Raw genomic sequence first — 27,267 nt, forward strand, 5'->3', positions numbered from 1 at the left:
CCTATTCTACTGGCTGGGCTAGCTTTCCTTGCTAGCTCACGTCAGCTTTTGCTACGGTAATTACGTTAGCTTCCAATGCTAACTCACGTTAGCTTTCCCTTGCTAACTCTCATAATTGCTAGCTAGCACACTAGCTTCATAGCCTACTAGCTGTGCTTACTTTAGCTAGCAGCGGTAGCTTCCTAAACTGCTAGCTGAGCCCTTACGTTAGTCAGCTACACGGACCTGAGCTAGCATGCTAGCTACAAACAGGTACGTCGTTGAAAGGGAAATTTCACCACCTGCCCGCTGACCCTAGTGGCCTTATGTGCGGGTTTATTACGTTTACACCAACAACATGGATACCACAACCTTTCTCGTCCAGGCGACGGTTCAGCAACTCTTCTGCCGTCGTGGTGGTTCGTAACTGTGCTGCTAACTCTCAAACAAGCCCCGCAGCTGAGGCGAGGATGAACAGGACGTCACTCAATGGTCGAAAATTTCTTTATTTTTAACCAACAGGTTACGAACCTTGAAAAAGAAAACACACAAAATACAAACATACATCATTCAAGTACCCTCAACTCAAAGCTAACACACAATACAACTCACTCACTCCCGCAATCACTCACCAGTCCGTCCTCGTCCCGTCATACTAAAGAGTCCCCGCTCCGAAGCTGCACCAACCTTCCCGACGTCACCCCCAGAACGCAAACCAGCCAATCACAGCAGCTCCCCAACTGAGACCCCGGATGCACGCATCTCTCGCCAATAGAACCTCGCAATAAAAGTCCTCATCAAGCACACAGAAATCACATACAATCGGAACTGGAATAAATCTCATTATTATTATCAATACTCAGATTCACCTATGTAACTAACAATTCAAACAATGCCACAATTCAACTACATGTAAACGAAATAACTTTCACAAGTTTGTACCCAAACCAAACAAAAATCTCTGACTAAACACAACTCAAATCCAACCACCCCACAGAAAGCAACACATTTACAGCATTGCTTGTCAACAGGTATTCTAACCAAATGTATCTCCGTTATTTGTATTTTATGTGATATGGTACTGTTATTTTTATGAGCTGGAAACGCCATTAAACGCTCAATATATAAGAATGGTACTACTGCCCCCAGTTCAAGTGTTATTCCTCCACCTTATCAAGCAGCCTATGATAACTGTTCTACAGCAGCCAGCCGACCGAGAGAAGCGTGCCACAAAGATGGCGCTGGTGAAGAGGAGGCTTTCCATTCTTTGACCACGAATTTCCATCCTAACATAAGGGCAGTCTGAATCCAATCAGCAAGTGGTGGAGTCAAGTCACTTAATGCAGAGGGGGTCACCCAAAATAAACAGACTGGAAGAGAAAGCGGTGTCCATCCATCCATCCATTGTCTTAACCGCTTATCCTGCTCTCAGGGTCGCGGGGATGCTGGAGCCTATTCCAGCAGTCATTGGGCGGTAGGCGGGGAGATACCCTGGACAGGCCGCCAGGCCATCACAGCCCCCCCCCCCCACACACACACACACCATTCATTCCTAGGGACAATTTAGTACCGCCAATTCACCTGACTTACATGTCTTTGGACTGTGGGAGGAAACCCACGCAGACACGGGGAGAACATGCAAACTCCACACAGAGGATGACCCAGGATGACCCACCAAGGTTGGACTATCTCGGGGCTCGAACAAGAAAGGGGTATCTAGGCCGGTAATTTTTTTTAAATCGATATGTATAGCAGACCAGAACTCCTGTATTTTTGGGCAACTCCAAAGCATGTGTACTAAAGTACCATCTTTGTCAAGACACCTCCAGCACTCTGAGCTATCCACCAAACCCACTCTACGCAGCCTAGATGGCGTCCAGTAGTCTGTTTATAATTTTGTATTGGATCAGCCTTGTTCGCAGTTCCCTTGACATTTTTTACCATTCCTACGTATTCTTCCCCATTGTGCCTCTGAAAATAAAACCTTTAAATAAGTTTCCCATGTCAATTTTAGGGTCAATATATTGGAATCGGAGGTTGTAAGGATCACATAGTAGTAGACAGAAGCCTCGTGACCACGTCCAAAGAGCTTAAGGACCCTCTCTGGAGTGTCACCACTAGATGGGGCTATTGACCGCGAGCCGAATATTTGTACCAGCAGGTGTCTTAACTGCAAATACTTCCAAAATGGAGTGTGTGGTAAGTCGAATTCCTGCCTAAGTGCCTCAGAGGAGTTTAATGTTTCTTCCTGATACAGGTCGCCTAGGACTGTGATACCTTTCTGAAACCAGGACTTCCAGAGGAAGGGTGATTTATCTATATATACAGAGCTTGGGATTTAGCCAGATCCCGGCGAACTGATGAAGAAAGGGATCAAATGCCGACGTCACTATTCTATGTCAAGCTGTAAGGTACAAAGGTTATGCTGAATAGCATATCAGAATGTTACAGCAGGGAACTCATCTTTCTCGTCTGGAAGGACATGCTGGCAAATCTTTATAACCTCAAGCCGAATGTTCTCCTGCGCAGATTCCTGAACACCTCATAGCTTTAAGTTGCGTCGTCTCATGTACGATTCCAACTCATCCACATGCCTCTGTAACTGGTTAACAGGTTGTTCTACTTGTTCCACTCTACGTTCCAGACCGCTCAGTTTGTCAGTGGTCGACTTCACGTCAACAGCAATTGCTTCAATACTCTGGTTAATGTCAAGGATTTTGCCCTCGATCGAATGCACTGATCAACTGCTTTAAACCGGCTAGTTGTGCTGCTATGTTAACCTGGGTACGCTCGGAAGCAGGATGGTTAAAGTCGCTCACCTTTTTCTTTGGAGCTGGTGATTTACTCGGAGAAGCAGGCAATCGTGGACCCCCGTCCTCGGCTATACAGAAATTATCATCATCCCCCATATCACTCAAATAGTCGTGTCCACCACAGGCTAATGGGTGTTTGGTATTAGCTCCTGAATCAGCGTCAGAAGGACTTGAGTTTGAGGAAAGTCCTCGCTTCCGCTCCATTTCAGCAAAGACGACTTTTCTTCTGTCTAAAAGGATATATGGAGACAGGCATTTATCGTTAAAGGTAACCTTATTTTAGAATTTTACCAATTTTGATGAGACCTGTGCATAATACGCCTACTCGGCCATCTTGGCTTCCTCGTCTCCTTGGCATCATGTTGCTCTACCAGCTGCGTGGATTGATTGCGCGCGCCGATGCGGCACGCACGCTGATGACGTTTTTACGGACTTGCGTACACAATATCGCAATCTACAATCCATGCCTGCGATTCAGTAGGTGTTATCGTCGTACAGTCTATCTACATACATACATCAAACTTGATGTCGTACCCACGTTTATTAGATCCATATAGCACAGTGTGGCTTGGAATAAATTTATAGGATTGCTAAAATCTCAGTCTGTAGGAGGTTTTATGCACAGAGACGATTGGACGTGTCTGACGGTGGGAAGCCGGATGTGAGTATGTGTCCTGGTCGCTGCACTAGCGCCTCCTCTGGTCGGTCGGGGCGTCTGCTTGAGGGGGGGGGTCTGGGGGGAATAGCGTGTTCTTCCCACGCGCTACGTCCCCCTGGTGAAACTCACGTCCCCCTGGTGAAACTCCTCACTGTCAGGTGGAAAGAAGCGGCTGGCGACCCACATGTATTGGAGGAGACATGTGAGTCTGCCCTGTGATGGCTTGGCGACCTGTCCAGGGTGTCTCCCCGCCTGCCGCCCAATGACTGCTGGAAGAGGCTCCAGCATCCCCGCGACCCTGAGAGCAGGATAAGCGGTACAGATAATGGATGGATGGATGGACGTGAGTCTGCAGCCCTCCCCGGATCGGCGGCTAATTGGCCAGATACAATAGAAGGGCTTCCGTGCAACGTCATCACAGAGATGCGTGCGCAACTAGGGGGCAGAAAGCAGCTACAGCGCAGAGATTTTAACGAAGATAGAGCTCAGATACAGCAGAGATGATGCGCAGTTGTTGTGCAATAAACTGCACAAACCGCCTAAAGGATGGGTGGCAAATGTTCAACATTCCAAAGGGGTCACGTGACCCCTTTAGAACGTTGAACATGCTGATAATCTTCTGAGAGCTACCAAAGCGGTTTTGCCCCCTGTCTGCGCACGCACCCAGTAATGTTTGTAAACAGAAAACCCGTCTATGAGGGAGAAAAAAGGGAAATTCGAAAAAAGAAAAAAAAACTAAAGGCGAATAATTTCTTCTTTTTAAAATCCTTTTCTCTGACTCAACCGTGTCACCTAGTGGCGGGAGTATGCAACACACCGAACTGACCTCTCACACTAAAACTTTTGTGTGTGTGTGTGTGTGTGTGTGTGTGTGTGTGTGTGTGCTCAACATTTCCGGGTTCACAGTGGTGGCAAGTAGACTATCTGGTCAGATCTGTATTATTTTATTTTGAAAGTCTTCCGAATCTGCTCCAAAACAAAATCAAATCAGATCAGACGGTAGCTGCGGGAAACATGTTCTGTTGTTTGTACAGTCAGATAATCTGCAAATCCAGTCTGACATAGTAGTCTTGAATGTGTCCAGGTTCAAGCCAATGTATGAAGTATGAGTCAGGTAAGCAGATAGCGCTGGTGTCTTAGTGATGTCTCCCCCGACAGTGATATACACTGTGTGATCACATTAGTGTTCAGGTCTTATATTGGGGATATGCAGCTCGCTGTCTCTCTCAGAGGAGACTTGTAGCATGTAGGACATTCTCCAGTAAATACACAAGTTCAAATACTCTGTGAAGGAGGCACCAGTACTACTATACTTCCACACTCAAAGAAAAGTAAATAACATCGGCGAATGCTGCTTTTCGTTCTGCAGACATTTTTTATTTATTATTCACTTTCAAAAAAATAAAAGACTCCACAGACATTGAACTGGATTTGAATGTCCTGAACATTGGTTCTTAAAGTTCTGAAATTAAATCCTTTTACAAATCATAAGCATTATTAAAAGGCGTTCTACACTTTTGGGAAGAAAAAAAACATTAAAAATGAACACAACAAACTCTTCAGAGGGGAGGAGCGCCTTGTCATATGCAGATGTGTCACACAACGTGCAGGACTGAGCAGACATGGATACTGGTTCAGATATTGATTGTCATGAACGCCATCAACATGTATGGAACACACATTTGCAGTGCATGTTTACACTATTACACGTTTCTTAACTGTGATCAGAAATGAGGGATTAGAGGCACTTTTGACACGGGATAGTCATCAACATGCTTCCCATGCTGGTGTTTGGTATAGGATACAGTACATATACATATACATACATATAGTACAGTATACACTAGCTCACCATCACAGCCTTCCTCTCCAGGGATGCTCAGCGTCCCCCATTGGGATGTCTGACATGTGCAGACATGAAAGCCAGTGTGTATTTCTTTGTCGTTTTAGCTTGTGAACACTGAATATCAACTTGTCTTCGTGTCTAACACTTTCCAAGGGGTAGTCTACCACGACTACATAATGAGGCATTGTTTGAAATTAATTAGCTAAACAAAGTCATCTCCCTCTGTATAACAAAGGCTATTTGACACCACCGTTTGGTGTTACTTCTGTCCCCTTACAAAAGAAAACAAAAACAAAACAAGCTATGGCAGTATAATTAAACATAGTCACATTACACACCTTCATCCAAGTCAAAACAACGGTTTGTTTCACAAAGACAAAAAAAAGCAGCAACACAACTGCATAAAGGATAACTAACAACAACAAAAAGAGAGAGATCAGTGCAATGGACATTGATTGGTACAATTTTTCATGACTAAAGTTGTGAAAGCTGACGTTTTCCTGCGATGTAAGCCTCCCAGATGCAAGAAAGGGGAATTTACAAGTCATACAATGTCGCTTTATAGCAAGAGACTATTGGCAATACTTTAACTCCATGCGCTCCAAAATGTACCAACTCTGTGGGCAAGAGAACAAAAAAAAAAAAAAAATTAAAGGCAAAGATACGACGACAATAAATGCTGCCCTTCTACGACGAGGAAATGCCGATTTTTAGATAGATAATTCACCCATCTGAGACAGAAGACTAGCCACGAAACATCTTCCTTCAGACAAACGCAGGGCCGGGTGTTATATAGACATTACCCGGAGTGTTTAAATAAAACCTCTAATGCAGATTAAAAAAAAAAAAATTACAACAAACGTGAAATGATATGTAACTGAATGATCCATGAGTCAGTTTTCAAAGCAAAAAGCCTACAACGTGAGTGAATAATATTTGGTGCAGGACAAAGTTGGAATCTGTGCTAGAGGAGAGGCATCGCCCCAGCCTCGCAATATTCAGTGTACAGACTTGAAAAAAACAAAAACAGAAGTGTTTGATAGAGAGAAAAAAGATTAAAGGCAGAAGGGCTATGGACGGCTTAACACCTCTCTCTCTCCGAAAAGAGCACACACACACACACACACACACACACACACACACACACACACACACACACACACACACAAAAGAAAAAGACACTCTTTGGCCATGTATTTTTAGTTGACTTTTTTGGATGAGATTATTTTAAATTAAGAAATATATACACATAGTATACTACATACACTTGATAAAGAGTTGTTTTCAGGCTGCTCTTCAGTGATAGCGTGCCTGAGCCGGCGGATGGTTGGGTATAGAAACAGTCCCTGGTCATATTTGTGCTCTATTGTACAAAGCGTGATCAGCAGAATACAGTTTATCAGAACGTCAGAACAAGGGCTGTCCTCGTGGCGGCCTATATGCTGTCAGTTATGTCATGCAGCGTCTCACACCGCGTCTCACATTTTGCCTGCCCAACTCAAGTTGTATAGCCAAAAACAAAACCACTCTCAGCGAATCGAAGCAGACAAACGCTGCAGATGGGAGCCGAGTCTTTATTACCAACGATCATGAGATTAGCGGTAGAAAATCGAGCGCTGCCATGACATAACTCCGACATAAGAGCCTCCGACGGTAACCTAGGTGGCGTTGGTAGATCTCGGCCTGAGAGAGACAGAGAGGAGAGACCAGGAGAGAGGAACGGGAACAGCTGGTCTGTCTGTCTGCAGTCACCTCGTGCAGCAGCCTCATTTCTGCACCTCCAGATACTCATCACCATGTATTTACTGCAGCGGTCGAGGAGAGAGAGAGAGAGGGAGAGAGATTACTAGATCATGTGTCATGTCAGCTTTAAGGAATTATTTTCCAGGACTTCTCAAGGACATTTTCCATGCCAGCTGTTGCTCAGAGAGGGTCACATTATTCAGGACCCCCCCCCTTTTCTCCCCAATTGTACCTGTCCAATTACCCCACTCTTCTGAGTCGTCCCGGTCCCTGCTCCACCCCCTCTGCCGATCCGGGGAGGGCTGCAGAGTAACACTAACACTCCTCTGATACATGTGGAGTCACCAGCCGTTTCTTTTCACCTGACAGGGAGGAGCTTCACCAGGGGGATGTAGCGCGTGGGAGGATCACACTATTCCCCCCAGTTCTCCCTCCCCCCTGAACATGTGCCCCGACCGACCAGAGGAGGCGCTAGTGCAGCGACCAGGACACATACCCACATCCAGCTTCCCACCCGCAGACACGGCCAATTGTGTCTGTAGGGACGCCCGACCAAGCCGGAGGTAACACGGGGATACATTATTCAGTATTAACTACCAGCTGAAGTCTCAATAGTCTGTAAATGGACAGTGTCATTTTTTTAGATGGTCACTGAACATACCACCCAAACTTCAAGCACTGATGTGCAATCTCAGCTAAAAATATACCATCTCAGCAGGTAAAATATAATTTTACAACTCCACTATACAATTTTCCTTGACCTGAATAACATTTCTAGGACATTTTAATAATTTCATCATTTTTGGGACATTTTCCATGATTGGAGAGCTACTGTATACATTTCTGGGTTTCCCAGGATGCATGGGAACCCTGACAGCCATGTGGCAGTACATAAAACAATGGATAATCTACCTGTTCGTTGGGGGCTTTCTTGTCGCCATTGACCCCAAGGAGCACAGCGTCCTCCGTGTTGTCACTCTTCATTTCCACCACTATGTTCTCCTTGTTGGACTTTTCCTTCGTGCTACCAAGACAGGAAGAGCTCTTACTCGATGCAGTCTTTTTGAGTACAATATAAAATCTGCTGCCCTGTGATGGCCCCGCGGCCTGTCCAGGGTGTCTCCCTGCCTGCCACCCAATGACTGCTGGGATAGGCTCCACTATCCCCGCCACCCTGAGAGCAGGATCAGCGGTTTGGATAATGAATGGAATGGATGGATAAACTCTACTACAACTATCATGAACCTTTACAACTATTTATTTATCTTACGTGACTTGTGATATCTTCAGTGGGAGCCGCACAATAATCTAAAATGACTCTATGAGTATTAATTAAGAGACACTCACAGGTCCTGCTTGCCGGAGCGGCCGCAGATTTTCCCCTTCTTATAGAGAAAGTACAGCACGCTGCCCAAGATGGCCAGCAGCAGGATACAGATGATGACGACGGCAATGATAACACCGCTGCCCTCTGTTGGAAGACAAAAACAAAGACCACCACAGCGGTTACTGACAGCGACTGCTAGGATTGAAATGACAGAAGTGCCAAGCAGAGAGGGAGCCGGCGCAGAGCACAAGAGCACAAGATGGCATGTGCAGCATTTCCCAGTGTGCAAGCTAGCAAACGTCATGTGCAACAGGAGGAAGAGCAGCACGCAGTGTCATTCAGGGCAGCACAGTTTCCTCTCCTAGGAGTGTGATCTTTAGGAAGAGGGCATACACAACAGCATGACAACATGCACTGCTAATGGTGATGATTATGGTACAGGTGATAATGATAATGAACAATCAAGTAGTCGTTTTATGTTCTGTTCAGCGGCAAGGGTGGTCTGATCACTTGGAGGCGAGAGAGGAAAAAAATGCTGTGGAGAGAGAGAAAGAGCGAGAGCAGCGCTCATGCGTTGGTCTTGGATAAGGAGCAGTGCGGGTTGTTTTTAGCTGGCTTCCATAACAAACCTTTTTTGACCTTCTCCGGTGGGATAACAGCTCCTGCCTTGACTGGGGAAAATCACATAAGCACAGATATCAGTGGGGGTGTGTGGGTGTCTATAATCACTGATAAATCAGCAAGTCTAATTCAGATGGACAACGGGGGGGGCCTTGAACAGAGGCCTGAGTCAAATTGAATCAATGATGATTAGCGGGAGTCTTATCAATGATTAGAGCCTAATCATTTTGCAGCCGATCCCAGATAGGCCATCTTTGCTGTCTCTGGCCAGGAGCAGAGCAGTCATTTCCAGAAGCAGGCCTGTTTAATCTCATTTGACTGCCGCTTAGCAAGCAACAACAACCTAAAAAAAGAGTTTTTCCTCTAAAGGGCTGGAAACTTCCTATCATGACATATGTACATGACTGAATGAGAGGGAGAAAGCGGGAGAGAGAGAGAGAGAGCATGCAGTGCAAGTCCTAATGGGAGTCAGGAGATTTGCTGTAAAGGCATTTCAAAACATCAGCTGCCTTCTCCAGTTACATTAGCGTGTGTGTGTGAGTGTGTGTGTCTGTGAGCGAACGCCTGCGCACATGCATGGACACTTACACATGCCATAACACACTGCTATTTCCTCAGATATATAAAAGAAAAGAAAAATTTCAAGGTGCGACGTTTTCAATTCTCCATCATTTGCAACATTTGCTTTAATATCCAATAAATTCAGCGAGACCAAAAATAACAGCTGTACCTGAAATTAGCCAGTGGAAAGAAAAAAAAACCACAGCCATAACAGACCTCATCAGTATAAACCATTAACAGCTATTAAAACTGTCATGAGTACAGAGACCGCAGTGAATCAGTGCTAACTCGAACCTGACTGTAATGACCGTTTAATGACGCCAATGTAATAATTGCAGAAGCCTCCAGGGAATTTCTTGTTTCCCTTTCCCTCGCTCATTCTTTCCATGTGACTCATAGAAAAAAGAAAAAAACAACAACAAAAGGACAGGGCCAGTGGACCCTGAGTGAAAATAAAGCCTTTGAACCACTTCATAAGGTGATTGTGTTGAATGGGTGGAGGGTGTTATGTCGAGTAAACTAAAGCATTCTTTCACATAAGAGGTCAATGCCATTTCCAGTGAGCATTTGCAGGAACCTCGGCTTGTGTTTGGTGTCGGCGTGCCGTCCGACTGCCTCGCGTGACGCATTTGAACGACACTAACGGTTCTGTAGTTGATCTGACCTGGCTGAAGAGGCAGGATGTGCAGGTGGACATCTCTGCAGTCTTACCTGTGGTGGCAGTGGTGATGGTGGTGGTGGTGGTAGTGGTGGTGGTTGACATGGTGGTATGTGGAACTGAAAACAGGTAAGAGGCAAAGGCAGAGGGACACTCCTTGTTAACACACTGGGGACAGAGGGAGACACATTCGACAGCCTCGCAACCACACAACCTTAGTGACCGAATCATTGCAATAACCAATAACGGGGGGGGATCATAGGAGCTTGTTAGTGTAAGAGTAAGAGGAACCCCTGTAAGGACCAGCGAGGAAAGGGGGCAAGGACAAGAGGACATATACATACAAACACACACATACACACACTGTGGAGACAGAAAGAGCATACAAGAACTCACTAGCTTTGATGCTGAAGGTGACAACGTCGACGCCGTAGTCATTGGAGGCGTTGCAAAATGCTGTGATGTCAGAGGTTACCTTGACACTAACCACACTGTGGGTGCCATCCTCAGTCATTTTCTGAGACACTGTCTTAAGGATCTGACATGGCAATGTCAGGTCAAACACACACACAGACACACACACACAGACACACACACACACACACACACACACACACAAGGAAGAAATAAAATCGTTATGGTTCTACAAAAACAATGTAAGTGTTCAAAATAGTTTATTTCTATATTTCTTTCAGGATTTTAACTTAGACATCATCGAACTCCCTACTGCATCCTCTAGCAAATTCCTATTCTCAAATCACAGGACACAAGCAAGGGCTGAATAAATGAGTTTTAGCTGAGTGAGTTCAGTTGCAGCTACTCCAAGAGGAGCATCTCAGAAGAACTTCTCCGCTGTGTACCTGTGAGTCGGAGGAGGTCCAGGTGATGTTGGGAGCGGGGATGCCTCTAGCGTGGCAGCTCAGGTTGACTGTCGTCTCAATGCTTTCCTCAAACACCAAATTCCCTGGCTTACTGATCTGTGGTGGGCCTGGTGTTAGAAGACGGGGGGGGGGGGTCGATGTGGGAAAAAAGGGACAGAGGAAGAAAAAATAAGTCTAAAATCTTCCATTATCAATAGTCTATATACTAGCATCTGATTGGCACAATCAGTTGGGCCCTAATACAGATGGTGTACGTATTGTAGAGAGGATGACCACTGATTTTATTTCTTTTCTTTTTTTTGTATTTACATTTTTATATGTCCCAATGTGAAATGTTGTGTAACACTCATCCATCCATCCATCCATCCATCCATTATCTGAACCACTTATCCTGCTCTCAGGATCGCGGAGATGCTGGAGCCTGTTCTAGCAGTCATTGGGCGGCAGGCGGGGAGACACCCTGGACAGACCGCCAGGCCATCACAGGACAGACACACACACACACACACACACACACACACACACACACACACACACACACACACACATTCATACCTAGGGACAACTTTAGTACGGCCTATTCACCTGACTTACATGTCTTTGGACTGTGGGAGGAAACCGGAGACCACGGAGGAAACCTACGCAGACAACATGCCAACTCCACACAGAGGACAACCCGGGATGACCCCCAAGGTTGGGCTACCCCGGGACTCGAACCCAGGACCTTCTTGCTGTGAGGTGACCGCACTAACCACTGCGCCACCGTGCCGCCCCATAGCACTCATTAGTTAGAGTTATTACTTACTCGAGTTGTAAACTCAGGTGCCAAATTATTATTTTTTTCTCCCCAATTGTATCCGGCCAATTACCCCACTCTTCCGAGCCATCCCGGTTGCTGTTCAACCCACTCTGCTGACCTGGGGAGGGCTGCAGACTACCACATGTCTCTTCTGATACATGCGGAGTTGCCAGCCGCTTCTTTTCACCTGACAGTGAGTAGTTTCCCCAGGGGGACGTAGCGCGTGGGAGGATCACACTATTCCCCTCAGTTCCCCCTCCACCCCGAACAGGTGCCCCGACCGACCAGAGGAGGAGCTAGTGCAGCGACCAGGACACATATCCACATCCGGCTTCCCAACTGCGGACACGGCCAATTGTGTCTGTAGGGATGCCCGACCAAGCCAGAGGTAACATGGGGATTTGAATTGGCGATCCCCATGTTGGTAGGCAACGGAATAGACCGTCATACTACCTGGACACCTTAGGTGCCAAATTATTAATGAATTTATGTGAAATTGGCTCGTTTTTCTCAACTGAAACAAGGCAAAAATACAGGCTATGGAGTTTTTGGGCTTTTGGTTAGAAATGCATGGGACACAACCAGTTTCACAGAACTGAGATAAATACTTTTCTCATGTTTGTTCATCTATCATATCCGTGGAGGATCATACTCACTTTTGACAAGAACACGAAGCGTGGCACTGGTCTTCATCCCCTTGATTTTAGGAATGGTGACCACACAAACATATGTCCCCGCAGTGTCCAACACAGCATCCCCCAGTGTCAAAATGTGACCCTTGGCAACCTCTTTTTTGTTCTACACACACCAAAACACAAGTAACATACACTGAGATACACACACCCTGTGTAAAGCAAGCGTTATCACATAGTAGACGCTTCTAGGTACAGCACTGACCAAATTAAAATAAATTGTGTTTGTGAGCATATGTGTGTGTGTGTGTGTGTGTGCACGCGTGTGTGTCTAAAAGTCTGTGTAGTTGTCATGCTGATGTACGTACATGTATATGCTTTTGTGTGCCTGTGTGTTTTTGTGTGTGTCTACATGAATGCACTTTTGTGCATGCATGTGCATATACAGTGCATCCGGAAAGTATTCACACCCCTTCACTTTCCCCACATTTTGTTAAGTTACAGCCTTATTCCAAAATGGATTAAATTCCTTTTTTTTCTCATCAATCTACACACAATACCCCATAATGACAAAGTGAAAAAGGTTTTGTAAAAATTTTTGCAAATGTATTAAAAATAAAAAACTGAAATATTGCATGTACATTAGTATTCACACCCTTTGCTATGACACTCAAAATTGAGCTCAGGTTCATCCTGTTTCCACTGATCATCCTTGAGATGTTTCTACATCTTGATTGGAGTCCACCTGTAGTAAATGCAATTGATTGGACATGATTTGGAAAGGCACACACCTGTCTATATAAGGTCCCACTTTTGACAGTGCATGTCAGAGCAGAAACCAAGCCATGAAGTCAAAGGAATTGTCTGTGGACCTCCGAGACAGGATTGTATCGAGGCACAGATCTGGGGAAGGGTACAAAAAATTTTTCTACAGCTTTGAAGCTCCCGAAGAGCACAGTGGTCTCCATCATTCGTAAATGGAAGAAGTTTGGATCCACCAGGACTCTTCCTAGAGCTGGCCGCCCAGCCAAACTGAGCAATCGGGGGAGAAGGGCCTTGGTCAGGGAGGTGACCAAGAACCCGATGGTCACTCTGACAGAGCTCCAGCGTTCCTCTGTGGAGATGGGAGAACCTTCCAGAAGGACAACCATCTCTGCAGCACTCCACCAATCAGGCCTTTATGGTAGAGTGGCCAGACGGAAGCCTCTGCTCAGTAAAAGGCACGTGACAGCCCGCTTGGAGTTTGCCAGAAAGCACCTAAAGGACTCTCAGACCATGAGAAACAAGATTCTCTGGTCTGATGAAACCAAGATTGAACTCTTTGGCCTGAATGCCAAACGTCACGTCTGGGGGAAACCAGGCACCTCTCATCACCTTGCTAATACCATCCCTACAGTGAAGCATGGTGGTGGCAGCATCATGCTGTGGGGATGTTTTTCAGCAGCAGGAACTGGGAGACTAGTCAGGATCGAGGGAAAGATGAATGGAGCAAAGTACAGAGAGATCCTTGATGAAAACCTGCTCCAGAGCGCTCAGGACCTCAGACTGGGGCGAAGGTTTACCTTTCAACATGACAACGACCCTATGCACACAGCCAAGATAACGAAGGAGTGGCTTCGGGACAAGTCTGTGAATGTCCTTGAGTGGCCCAGCCAGAGCCCAGACTTGAACCCCATTGAACATCTCTGGAAAGACCTGAAAATAGCTGTGCAGCGACGCTCCCCATCTAACCTTACAGAGCTCGAGAGGATCTGCAGAGAAGAATGGGAGAAATACCCCAAATATAGGTGTGCCAAGCTTGTAGCTTCATACCCGAGAAGACTTGAGGCTGTAATCGCTGCCAAGGGTGCCTCAACCAAGTACTGAGTAAAGGGTGTGAATACTTATGTACATGCAATATTTCAGGTTTTTATTTTTAATACATTTGCAAAAATTTCAACAAAACCCTTTTCGCTTTGTCATTATGGGGTATTGTGTGTAGATTGATGAGGAAAGAAAGGAATTTAATCCATTTTGGAATAAGGCTGTAACATAACAAAATGTGGGGAAAGTGAAGGGGTGTGAATACTTTCCGGATGCACTGTATGTGTATGTGTTTGTTTGTGTTTGTGCATGTATTTGTGTATATGTGTATGTGTTTGTGTGCATGTTGTGTGTGGGTCCACATAGGGGAAGCGGACCTTGAACCAGACGGTGTGCATCTCAAGAGAGGAAAGCGCGTTGCAGGTGGCTTTCACCTCCTCTCCCTGAGATATTACAATATCTCTAGGAGAAACCACGGCAGAATCCAGATCTACTCCCAAACACGTACATGCAGGCACACACACACACACACACACACACACACACACACACACACACACACACACACACACACACACACACACACACACACACACACACACACACAAAGCACAGGGACAGAGAAAGGCAAGGGGGGAGGTGACACAGGGAAATAAAGAGTAGTAAGTGGGAACGAGTCATAATAAGTAAAAAAAAGAGATCAGTTTGTTAAAGCACTTTAAGTCTTGAACCTGTAGTGTAATGCTTAAGTCTACCTAATTACATGCACACACATGCACACACACACATCACACACACGGTGTGTGTGTTTGTGTGTGTGTGTGTGTGTGTGTATATATATATATATATATGGAGAACTTACAGTTGACAAACACAGTAGTATTTCCAGTGACTTCTTCATAGGTTTCCAGGTCAAAGGCAGTACAGTAGTAGGTTCCACTGTTTGAACGGGTCACATTCTTCAGTAGAAGCACATTGGAATCTGACTCTATGGCAGTCTATATAGAGACAGTACATACTGTTAAATGCAAATACTGGTACATCGCAATACTGTCAAGTTGTATTTAAATTAATATAATTTAATATAAACTACAAACTACCCGGAATACCCAAATCATTTAAGTTGTATTTATAAATACCCAAATTACCAAATTATTTAAAATTAGTATATTATTATAATATTATATTATCATAATAATATAATTATATTATTATATTATATTATTATTACATATTATTATACCAAATTAAGTTTTATTTATAAATACCCAAATTATTTAAGTTGTGTCTAAGTTTATATTAGTTTGTATTAAGTTGTCAGTTTGTAGTGGGTCTGACTCTGCGTTGTGTAATGAATGAAGACAGACTTTCCCGAGATGTGCATCTGTGATTTGTATTTTGTGTGCAGAGAAACATTCACAGTATGAGTTTCTTACATGCTCTCATTCAGCGCCTTTCCCAGGAAATCCCAAAACAAAGAGAATAGTCAATCCCCAATAACATTACAAAAATAATAAAGATAAATAAAAAATAAAATACATCAGTGCACAGTATGAATAAATTAATCTAACACTGTATTTTCTATCAAAATAATAAAACTATGCATAAACCTACATACCTTTTAATGTATTCGAGAGACTTTTGTATCTATGTGATTTGTGATGACTTGTGAGATTATTGTGATTTTAATAACTATTGTGGTTCTTTTTTGCATGGTTGTTTGTTTTAATTTGTCGAGTCTGGTGTAAAGGATTTGTATCCTGTGCCAGAAAATGTTTCATTAAATTTCATTAAATTAAATTTGTGTTGGCTCAACAGCGGAAGCCTATTTGTGCAACTGGGTTGCTGGAGAGTGAAGGTGGAAGGATGGGAGTTTCTTACATCTTTGTGTTGGAAAGTGAAGGTTGGCTCAGGATTTCCATTGCCACGGCATTGAAGCTCCACTGTGTCCCCTTCCTTGATATCGCCCTTCGGTGACTCCACCCAGACATTAAGAGCAGTGGTGGGGTCTGAAAGAAACATGGGCAAAAAAAACCAAAACAAAAAACTTTAACTCTAAGAGGGATAAGTATTTCAACTACATGAGACAATGTCGGGGGAGGAAACATGACGGCAAAACATTAATGTTAATGTGTTACTGTCTGTCTTCTCTGCCCTCTCAGTGTCTCCTGCACACATTATCTGTCCTGGAAGAGGGACTCCTTCTCTGAGGCTCTTAAAAATTTGCCCTTTTTTTTTTTCCTGAAAAGATTTTTCTATTGGGTCATTCCTTATCTGAATCAAGGGTCTAAGGATAGGAGGTGCCATATTGTCATTTATTTTATGTACCTGTTTCGGAGAATGAAATGTGAATGCACTGTGATTTAGCAGTGAATTAGGCTATACAAATAAATCTGACTGGACCAGAATCAGCAGTGAGGTCTTCACATCTGCTGTGAGTGGTTATCTAAGGCTTTAAAGATTCCTGTCATGAGTTCTTACTCACTATTCAGTCATTTCAACATTGGCTAAACTGAAAAAAACTGTCACGTAAACGGGTCCACAGTTCACAAGTTACTCTGTTTTATCAATGGCTTTAACTGCAGGTTCCCAGTATGTGATAACATTTCTAACTGGCGTTTGCACGGAGAGAACTCACAGTATACAGAGATATTGATACGACTGGTTTCTGTCATCAAAGTTCCTCCAGGAACAAAGTAGTTGACTTCACAGTAAAACACAGAATCTTTGTCTTCCTCCACCACCTTCATACTCAGTTCACTTTTCACTGAGAAGAGACCACTGGACTCCTGGGTGATTAAGGACTGGACAGTCACCTCTGGAAAACACATACATAAACATTTGCAAACACACACACACACACACACACACACACACACACACACACACACACACACAAATATATATTGGTACATATAATTTATACACAAATACACAAACCACATGTACACACAATAAAGAAGGGGGAGAGAAGAGGTGAGTATATGTAAATACTTTCATCGTAAAACTATAGGCCATTAAGTATTCCTTCCATTCACAAGGACTTGTATAACTTATTGTATGTTTAAATAGTTTCAACCAACTTCAACCTGTTGTCATGTGTCCTCACCATCAATAATGTTATAAAGTGGTGTGGTGTTTCTGTACCAAGTGATGTTGGGTCTGGGAAAACCATTCTTTGCCTCACAGCTCCCAATCTGTTTATTCAAGATGAACGGTAGAGGAGAGGAGGGGGGGATAGGAAATAAAAAGTTTTATTCAGTTTAGCTTGAGTTTATTCATTTTAGTTTCTATTCAAAAGGTTATGCTTATTGCCTCAGACCTACCTTTGATGGGATGTTGCTATTAACTGAGATCCCTGTATGAACTCCTTCAATCAAGGGTAACTCTGGTGCCGCTGCAGAAAAACCAAGAACATATGTGACGGATTTCCTGTAGGATCCTCATTCATTGTTCATTTCATTTCATATCTGTATCTTGTATTGTTAATATTCAGTTTGGTGAGAATCAAATCAGGCCCCTTTGCAGTTTTCTTCATTTACTATTTGTTTTGCATTTTAAGGGAAAATGGCACGTCCTGCTTGTGGTTTTATTTTTCCTATTGAAATGGTGTCATATTAATACATACAGAACGATGATTCCCACACCTGCCTTTCCATAGGCCTCTTATTGGGTGCATCCCATTTCTGCAAGAATGTCTCCTCCACTCCTACACTACCACCTCCTGTCATTGTAGATACCTGTGCCGCCATGTCTCAATACTGCAGGGGACGAGAGAAGCTCTTTAAAACAGTTCCTTAAGTGCCCTTCTCTGAAGGATGCATATCTGTATCGTATCCTGGCTGTATTTCTGGATATGATCAGACCCAGAATGCCAAAAATTACAACATGACGGTTGAAGGACAAGTGTATGAATGTGAGTCCTGAAGTTCGTAAGACTCTCATTTTCATTTCCATTTTCTTACTCTTAAAGAGTAAGTAAACCCCAGACCATTTTAGTGAGTCTGCTGATATCTATAGGTTAACTACAACTACTACTACTACTTTTGGCTGCTCCCGTTAGGGGTCACCACAGCGGATCATCCATTTCCATCTCTTCCTGTTGTCTGCATCTTCCTCTGTCACACCAGCCACCTGCATGTCCTCCCTCACCACATCCATAAACCTCCTCTTTGGCCTTCCTCTTTTCCTCTTCCCTGGCAGCTCCATATTCAGCATCCTTCTGCCAATATACCCAACATCTCTCCTCCACACAAGTCCAAACCATCTCAATCTTGCCTTTCGATATCTACAGGTTAAATACCATGTAAAAGTTAAAGATCCTTCCAGGCTGGTCTCGGGACCCAGTGACGTTAGCATAGCTGGATAAACACAGTTGTAGATAACAGCATTGATAATGGGTCTATTTGATTTAGGTGTACCAGCACACCTATGAGCATTGACTGGCAGAAAGACCAAGACAGCACTAACTATTGTCAACCAATCCCATTACCTGTGTTCATTTAAAGTAGCCAATATACTATATTAAACTGTAGGGAAAACTGTGCTGTGATTGGGCTGCCTAATCAAAAGCCAAAGTCTATTTTGGATGACAGGATAGCACATTAGCTGACCAAAGTTTTAGGTTTATAATAAACTAGAATAAGTTTTTTTAGTCAACATAGGCTCAGCAGCACCTATGCCGATAGGTGTCAGTAGAGAGCAAGATCAGTGTCATATTGGCTGTTTTAAAGGCAACGAAGAACCTACGGGGAAAATCCATTGGGGCATTGCTTAATGGACATTTATATTCTATATTGTGATATCTTGAGTTTGACTTTAATAATGATGCTGTCCGGGATTCATATTAACGGTTTATTAAATAACGTAGGCCATCACATGTTGAAACTCTCATAACGACAACTGTCTGTTCTTCTAAGTTTTAGCTCTGCACGGATTTAAAACAGGTAAGTAGTGCATATAACTTCAGATCGGGTGGCGTGGAGTGGTACTGCAGGTAGGCGTTTTGTAGCGGATTCAGGGAGCGAATTCGGGAAGCATATCTGCTCTCTCACGCTTCTGGGTGCATGCGCTTCCGATGGCCTCACAGCCTCACCATCCCACTTCTGACACCAATGTAGCGAATTCGGGGGGCAGCTTGGGAACCGCCACAGCCGGGACGCGAACCCGGGTCTCCCGCACCACGGGCGAGTACGTAAACCAGTCGACTAAAGGGTCCGACCCGTTGCAGATAAGATGGCAGAAAGTGACAAGAAAGGCAGCAAGTATGAATTAGACTAACAATGTTCTTTAGCGACTGAAAATGGTATAAGAAAAAACACAATTGATGTAATGGTCTGCGATCACATTGCTTCAAGTCTTGCTCACTGTGCACAGCCGACTTGACGTCAGAGTATAAGCAAACCGGGGGATTTCTATGGCTGATTAAAAATGTTTCAATGGCAGCATTCAAGAAATCATCCTTGATGAGTCAAATTCAAAAACTGACCCCATGAGATGGACATCTTGGTTGTAGGAGGTGGTGTGGTGTCATGACATCTTCAGCTGGGACAATTACTGGACCACACAACACTGTGTTCATCACCAATGTAGCCTTAACGGTTTTATAAACCATAATGCACACCCTCAACACTGCCACAACTACATAAGCATTCACTTCACAAAAGCTTTGAATAAGATTAGGCCCACTGAATCTTACCAAACACCCGCAGTTGTGTTCTTCCCTCAGAACTCCCATCTGTTAGTCCCATGATAGTACAGATGAAGTCCAGTTCGTCCTCAATACGTACATCCTGGATGGTGAGTACGAGCTCTCCTGTGGCTGCTGTGCCATTCACGCTTATTCGGCCCGTGAAGGGTGTGCCCTTGTCCACGAACTTCATGGTGGTGTCCTGGTAGTAGATTCTCTCCTTAGCGCCAGTCCGTGTCATCTATGAGTCATAGAACTGATACATCAAACCGGGTGTGCCAGCAAACAACAAATATGTGGGTGCACGTATGATGGCCTGATCAATTGAACCATTCTCACAGGTTGGTCACATTGATCAGACGTTGTCATCAACTCAGGATTGGTCTGGCTTGCAAGGCTAGATCCCATAGTAATCAGTCATATAATACTATACAAATTTACAGAAATGCCATCGAAATATATTTGGCTAAATGATAAAAGTATGACTTCTATTCCTACAAGCAATGTGTTGTTTGTGTACACTCACATGTCAGCCCTCAATGCATGAATATATGTGTGTGTGCACCAATCAACCGGCACCACTGTAGATGTATGCGCATAGGGATGTTGGCTGTGAAACTCACATAAGACCATTGTATTCTCACTCCCCCGATGCCATCAGAGGATTTGAACATGCAGGTGATTGAGGCCATTTCTCCTCTGAACACCTCCACTCTGTCCTCCATGTTCACCTCCAAATTGGCCAATGCTGCTGAGAGAGAGAGAGAGAGAGAAAGAGAGAGAGAGAGAGAGAGAGAGAGAGAGAGAGAGAGAATATGGTAAATTCAATTCAAAAAGCTTTAACTTGTGCTGCGCTTCGGCTGTATATTTCTAAAAATATTATGACATGACAGGAACTTGTAGTCATCTTATCACAGTTTTAAATGATTTGTCATGTAAGCAGACATTGCATAAGCACATACACTAAGACATTCTCCAGTGTCACACCCCTGACACAATCTACTTGAAAAGGAGGCACTGAGGAAAAAAACAGAAGGAGAAGAGACTACTAATGGGTCAAAGAGAAGACAGATGCTATGAGAGGAATGAGAAGCCCACCCATGTCCACATTAATGTGCTGCATTCCAGTTTGTCACCCTCTTTCAGGGAGAAAGGCTCAATTTACAGGCAACATAGTAGACCCACTGTTCCTTCTGTGTTTCTCTCACTGAGGAATGACTGGTTTTTCCCTTTCCAGGGTCTCTCTGTATGACGCATCCTCCTATGGAATGGACCCCCAATTACAATTCACGTGTCACAGTTTCAATACATGTATGGGAAGCTGAAGACGGTCGAAGCCTGGAGATAATAAGGGTGCCGAGTCGTATTTTCCAGTTTCCACGCTTGTATTCATTGTGTTAGCTGCTGTCTGGTGAATGGGGCACCGGTGAGAGTTGCGAGTATGTTAAATGCTGCTGGGTAAACATCCTCCACTGAATCCATTTAGTTCTGGTCTGTTAGGATTATGTGTAGAGTCATGTATTTCATTTCGTATTAGCATTTTTCCAAATGTGTAAGCAAATGTGTTCTTACAGGCAGATCCCCCAGTTTCCCACCCCATTTTCTGCCATGAAGTTTTTTTTAATCTGTGCTCAGTGACGTCTGTGTCATAGAAACCACGTGACTGACAAGGACCGCTAATCACATTCTCAGCAAGCAGCATGCAAACAACACAATGTGAAAACGTATAGTGTAAACACCAAAGTCCAATTTTATAATGCAGTTCATCCATGTAGTTCCTATTCCCAAACTTGTTCATCACAAACCGCGCTAGCAACTACAGTTTTTTTTTAAATATATGTAGCAACTACAGTTACGGTGGTTAAATTTAGAGTTAAAGTTCGGCCATATTGAATTTATCATGTGGTTTCTGAGAGAATGTATACGGAGACTCCACCTTGCCTCAAGCGCTTGTGACAACACAGGTACGGAATCAGGAACACTTTATTTGTCATGTCACTTAATGCAGTTGCGTACATGAAATGAAACGAAATGCTGTTTCCCCCAGTACAACCCAAAGACAGAAACACATCCAAAAACTACAAGAACACATAAATCCAAACAAACACATATATCAAAATTTAAAAAAAAAAATCACTGTCCAAGGGAACGAACGCCAGCCAGGATGAATGTAGGAAGTTAGCTTAGCCCGCCTCACTTCCGCATCCTGTCAGACGCCCTCCGCGTTTTCTCCTCGGGCGCAGCTCCAGGCAGGGGCCGTGGTCCCGGGGCCGGGGCCCACCGGACGAAGCAGACCAAGCTCTCCCAGCCAGACAACCTCAACACACCTCCCCGCACTCCTCACGACGGCGTCAAAAACACCACAGTCAACGCCAGGTGAGGCCGCCGCCAGACTGCCCTCGGTGTTATCGGAATTCGGAACTACCGGTCTGCATGGGCTAGCAGCTAGCTTAGCCTGCCCCACTCTCCCAGCCGATCCAGCGCCAACTCTTCCAGCCATCAAACGAAGACAAAACTTAGACGCAGATGTGGACAAAGACAATGCATGGACTGGGTGAGGCCACCGCAAATGTGAATTCACGCCGCCATCTTCCGACACCGGCACTGGGTGAGGCCGCTGCAAACGCGAATTCGCGCAGCCATCTTCCCATGCCAGAAGCGGAACATCTAACCCCATATACATAACCATTTCACTCAGAATCGAGAAAAATTGTTTCCTGCCAAAATAACACATTTTGAACAAAATGTGAATATTTAAATAAGAATAATAAAAAGGAAAAGTTCATGACACTCCAGCACCACAACCATTAAATATTCAAAGGATAGGAGGAGATAGTATGTTTTGCCTCATGCTGACAAAATAACAAGGGCTAACTGCTCCATGCACCTTGAGAACCTCATTACTCTGCTAAATTGACAGTAGTTAATTGACACTAGCATAGGCCGCGGAACGCATTTCGAATGGGTAGGGCCAAGAATGACATGACGCCCCCCCCCAAGCCACACTCATAACGCATAACTTTATTTATTATTATTTATTATTGCCGTTTTTATTTGTCCTGATTATAGCCTACACTTGAGTCACAATCAAATAGTATAATCAGTATGATTAGAAAGCATAAATCATTTGACATGTCAAGTCCAGTTGCATAGGATTAAAAAATGTCAACGCTCACCACCCCGTCTTAAACGTTCCCAAAGAAGTTCCTCCGTCTCTCGTTGTGCTGGATGAAGTCACTGGCAATGGCGAGACCATCCACATTGGCCGAAGCATCCCTGTGGTGTGGCTGCACATCAAGTCATTGAGTCTCCTTTGAGTCGTTGTTGACCTTAGATAAGTCTTCATACGACGAAGGGTTGAGAAAGACCTCTCGGCACTGGCAGTTGACACGGGAATTGTATAAAACAATGTCAACAGCCTGTGTACATCTGGCAATAGGGTTTTCGCTACCAGAGCAGCATTCATTGCCGAAGTTACTGATGCTACCGTCGTGACGGTAATTCCAGACATTCGGATCGCATCTGGCAGCATATTCAACTGCGCATAAACTGTCAAAGTCAAAATCCTTCTCGTAGAGTGACACTGTGGAGGATGGGAAACTGCCCAACTCCCCTTTAGCCGAAGACACAATCAGACGTTCCAGGTCAGCTGCCACATGCAGGTCTCTCTGCTTAAAACGCCGGTCCATTTCACCATCAAGAAGATCAAGAACTTCAAAGCACAGTCTCCTATAATGATTCACTGGGCTCTGGAATGTGTGCGCAGCCTCTCCAGTATCCAATTTTTGGGGGCGTTTCTGTTGCCTGGGTAACGGGGGCATCGGTTAGGTCCTTTGAATCCTGTACCACTGTCTTGTGGAAATCATTAAACGCATTATCTGAACTCTTCCGCTGAATAAAGCTTCGAGTAACTGCCACGGCTTTTTGCGCATCCTCTAATGATATGTTAACAGTTTGCAAAGTCCTAGACAGCTGTTCAATTGGTGAAAAACACATAAACGCAAGGTGCAGGCCAAAGAATTTGCTAAATTTGTCAAGGACTGCCAGAATGCCCCCAGCTTTCCTGCCAGTTTCATCATGTGATTCTTCATTTAGTTGTGTCATTAGAGAGGAAAGAACAGCGTAATTGTCTATGATTGAGTTCACTGCACCCGTTCGCACTGTCCATCGCATCGGACAGAGTGCCTAGGTTATGATTGCCAGGGCCCATTTCATTTTTCAAGACTTGGAACGCATGGTTTTGTTTCGGAGATTGCTTCACTAGATGTGTCACTTCTTGCACTAAATCCACCGCATCCCTAATGGCCTTGCATTGTTTCCCAGTGTCCTGCAAACATAAATTCAAACAATGCGCAAAGCAATGCACATATATGGCTGCAGGATTGCTCCGTTTAAATGTTGCGGCAACTCCATTCAAATGGCCAGACATACTTGCGGCGCCATCGTATGCCTGTCCCCAGCACATACTCGGCAAAATGTTACAGCGGATCAGGATGTCATTTAGTGCAGTGACAATGGTCGAGGCGTCGGCTTTGGGTAAATCAAATAATCCAATAAAATCCTCGTGAACGACATAGCTGTCATCAACCCAGCGAAACAGAGACACAAGCTGTTCTTTGGTTGAAATGTCTCTGGTCTCGTCCGCTAGTAATGCATAAAATTCATCACGAATAGGCGAAATTACCTGGCCTAACACGCAACGAGAAATTAAATGAATCAGCTCATTTATTATGTCATGGCTCATGTAATTTTTTTCAGCGAGCCATTGGTCAATTTCTGGACAGTCCTGGGCTCGCAATTGCAATAGCTTGTAAATGTTGCTATTCTGGGGATCATGACCATGCCCTGACCCATGAGATACATAATACTAGATGTTATCTCTTTGACTAGCATCTCTCGTCGGAGTTTTTGCTTAGCTTTCAGTTGCGTGTCTAATTGGGCTGCAATGCTAGGTTGCTGGGAAACGTGTAACTCGTAGTAAGCCATGGCCTCTCTGTGGTATTTACTACTTTCATGTTTTCGAAAAGAATGTGCAGCATTTTTCCAATTTTGAAATCCAAGCACTGAAAATGCATTTTCGTTGGTTTTGCTTAAACCCGAACCGAGTCCTTTCATTGTTCAAAAGCGACATTGTGTGCAGAAAAGTTTTGCTCTTGTTTGACACAACGTTAGCCATCTGTGGTCCTTGAACCACTGGGGTTGAACAGACCGGTTTCTTTGAGAGGACCCTTCTCCCTGTACCTTTTTTGTACCTGCAAGAACAGTGGGGTCGTCTGGTGGACTGGACTTTGAGAGATCCCTGCAGCACTCACTGGAACAGTGGACTTCTGCGAGGCTCGTAACGTTAGAGGTAGCAGCAGAGGGTCGAACACTAGTTGGAGCACTGAGAGTTCTGGGGCTAATTAGCAATTCTACTGCTGGTTCCTCAAGCTCAGAGAGCTCATTGTCAGCTGGGGTGAGGCTCATAACGTTGAGGGTAGCAGCAGAGGGGCTAGTTGGAGGAGCAGCGACAGTTAGAAATTCTACTTCTGGTTCCTCAGAGGGCTCATTGTGGGCTGGAGTTACGGTGGTTGTCTCAGCTACCTTGATTAACTTTGACCTGAAGAAATCAGTTATTTTTCGACGCTTCATCATTGATTTCAACGTTACTATTGTTTAAAGTTTAGCGAACACACTAGCAGTTAGTCTACTTACATAGAGCGCTGGTATTTTGTTCTGTGAAATTCATGTCCGCGTGACGCTAAGCTCACGTGACACAAATAACCAGTCAATCATTAGGAAACAGAGTTTGTTGCTTGTGATAGGCTACGTACTGTACGTAGGCTTACAGCTAGTGGAAATTAGCCCAGGAAGCGCTCAAAAGTGAAATACGTTAAGAATGTAACGTATTTGCGATTTGAATTTTTACACGTTTATGTTTGATGCACGCCAAAGTAGGTATGGCCACGGCCCTACTGGCCATACCGGTTCCGTGGCCTATGGACACTAGTTCCATTATTCCACCCCCTCATCTTCACTTAATTCCCGCCATTCGCATCATCTCCATTTGCTCTCATAGTAAACATTTACTGCATCCTATACCCTTCTTTCAGCCATCTTTCCCTGACTGCTGCACTTCACCTGTACCCAGGATAACCACACCTGTCTCCGTTGGAACTTCCCTCCTCTCTCCGTCAACCCCCCCTCCCAAAATCGATTTCCCCTCTATCCCCCAAACCATCTCTGTCCTCGTTTTCCTTTGTGATGATGTTCATCATCGGCTAATGGCATTGGACAGATGCGTTCCTGTTCAAGAAATTCAATTAGCTTCTCTGCCAAAGTAATTTCCTGGCCATTAGCGCTGGTTGGACATCGCTGACTCACACCAAGCATCTTCTGCTCCACCTAGGGAGCTAATCAGGAAGGGTCATGGGTGGAGGAGGCTAAACTATTTTCCTGCTGTATTGTTTTAAATTTCGTTAATCACTGTCACTAATTATGGCCCCATCCTGTTTGACAGCTGTGAGATGGTTGGATTGTGGGTAGACATGAGTTCTTGTAGTGTACAGATCTGTGTTCTTGGGAATATCAATCATATCTCATTAGATATTAAACCAATATTCATCTCCACAGTGTACAGTGTTATTTAAATTCGATCAGAGAATCTGGCATTCCGAGGCCTGAGATCGATCCTTTCTCTTGATGAGACAGCATTTATTGGAGTTCATAGCAGCGATCAATCTTTACTGCAGAGAGACCAGATTAGAGCCATGCAACCCCTTTTAGTTTGAAATACTGGCATGATGGGAAAACTAGACATCCCTGGCTCCATCATTTCCCTTGAGCAAACAGTACCCCCCCCCTCCAAAAGCCCCAGAGTGTGTGTTTGACCCCAAGAAAGTAAATTCCACATGCTGTGTGCATGATATGTCCTGAGAGGGAAATGTGATTCAACCACTGTTGTAAATATCTATTCCCTAAAGGGGTGGAGAAGAGAAGAGAAGAGAAGAGAAGAGAAGAGAAGAGAAGAGAAGAGAAGAGAAGAGAAGAGAAGAGAAGAGAAGAGAAGAGAAGAGACGAGACGAGACGAGACGAGACGAGACGAGACGAGACGAGACGAGACGAGACGAGACGAGACGAGACGAGACGAGACGAGACGAGACGAGACGAGACGAGACAAGACGAGATGAGAGAAGAGGAGAAGAGAAAAGATAATACAAGTGTGATGGTTGAGGATGAGAGGTAAAGAGAAAGGTAATGTAGACCATATGGAGAGTG

General features: G+C 44.4%; 1 protein-coding gene across 3 annotated transcripts in view; it reads right to left on the reverse strand.

Annotated features, from left to right (window-relative positions):
* Positions 1-4,659: 4,659 nt before the first annotated feature.
* mcamb (melanoma cell adhesion molecule b) overlaps positions 4,660-27,267 on the reverse strand; it is a 66,060-nt gene continuing 43,452 nt past the window's right edge. The window contains exons 2-17 of one of the 3 annotated variants that reach the window (XM_056283288.1): positions 20,634-20,761; positions 20,020-20,251; positions 17,648-17,718; positions 17,431-17,518; positions 16,960-17,139; positions 16,203-16,330; positions 15,184-15,319; positions 14,699-14,811; positions 12,543-12,684; positions 11,067-11,194; positions 10,603-10,744; positions 10,260-10,325; positions 8,996-9,037; positions 8,387-8,510; positions 7,952-8,063; positions 4,660-7,101 (exon numbers count right to left, since the gene is read on the reverse strand). In XM_056283288.1, the coding sequence (XP_056139263.1) occupies positions 7,099-7,101; positions 7,952-8,063; positions 8,387-8,510; positions 8,996-9,037; positions 10,260-10,325; positions 10,603-10,744; positions 11,067-11,194; positions 12,543-12,684; positions 14,699-14,811; positions 15,184-15,319; positions 16,203-16,330; positions 16,960-17,139; positions 17,431-17,518; positions 17,648-17,718; positions 20,020-20,251; positions 20,634-20,761 (1,835 nt within the window). In that variant the 3' untranslated portion in view covers positions 4,660-7,098. Of the gene's footprint in view, positions 7,102-7,951; positions 8,064-8,386; positions 8,513-8,995; positions 9,038-10,259; positions 10,326-10,602; positions 10,745-11,066; positions 11,195-12,542; positions 12,685-14,698; positions 14,812-15,183; positions 15,320-16,202; positions 16,331-16,959; positions 17,140-17,430; positions 17,519-17,647; positions 17,719-20,019; positions 20,252-20,633; positions 20,762-27,267 lie in introns of those variants that run through there. The other 2 variants (XM_056283289.1, XM_056283290.1) reach the window with 2 other exon arrangements.

Source organism: Lampris incognitus, chromosome 7 (genome assembly GCF_029633865.1).
Source record: "Lampris incognitus isolate fLamInc1 chromosome 7, fLamInc1.hap2, whole genome shotgun sequence".
NCBI classification, from domain to species: Eukaryota; Metazoa; Chordata; class Actinopteri; order Lampriformes; family Lampridae; genus Lampris; species Lampris incognitus.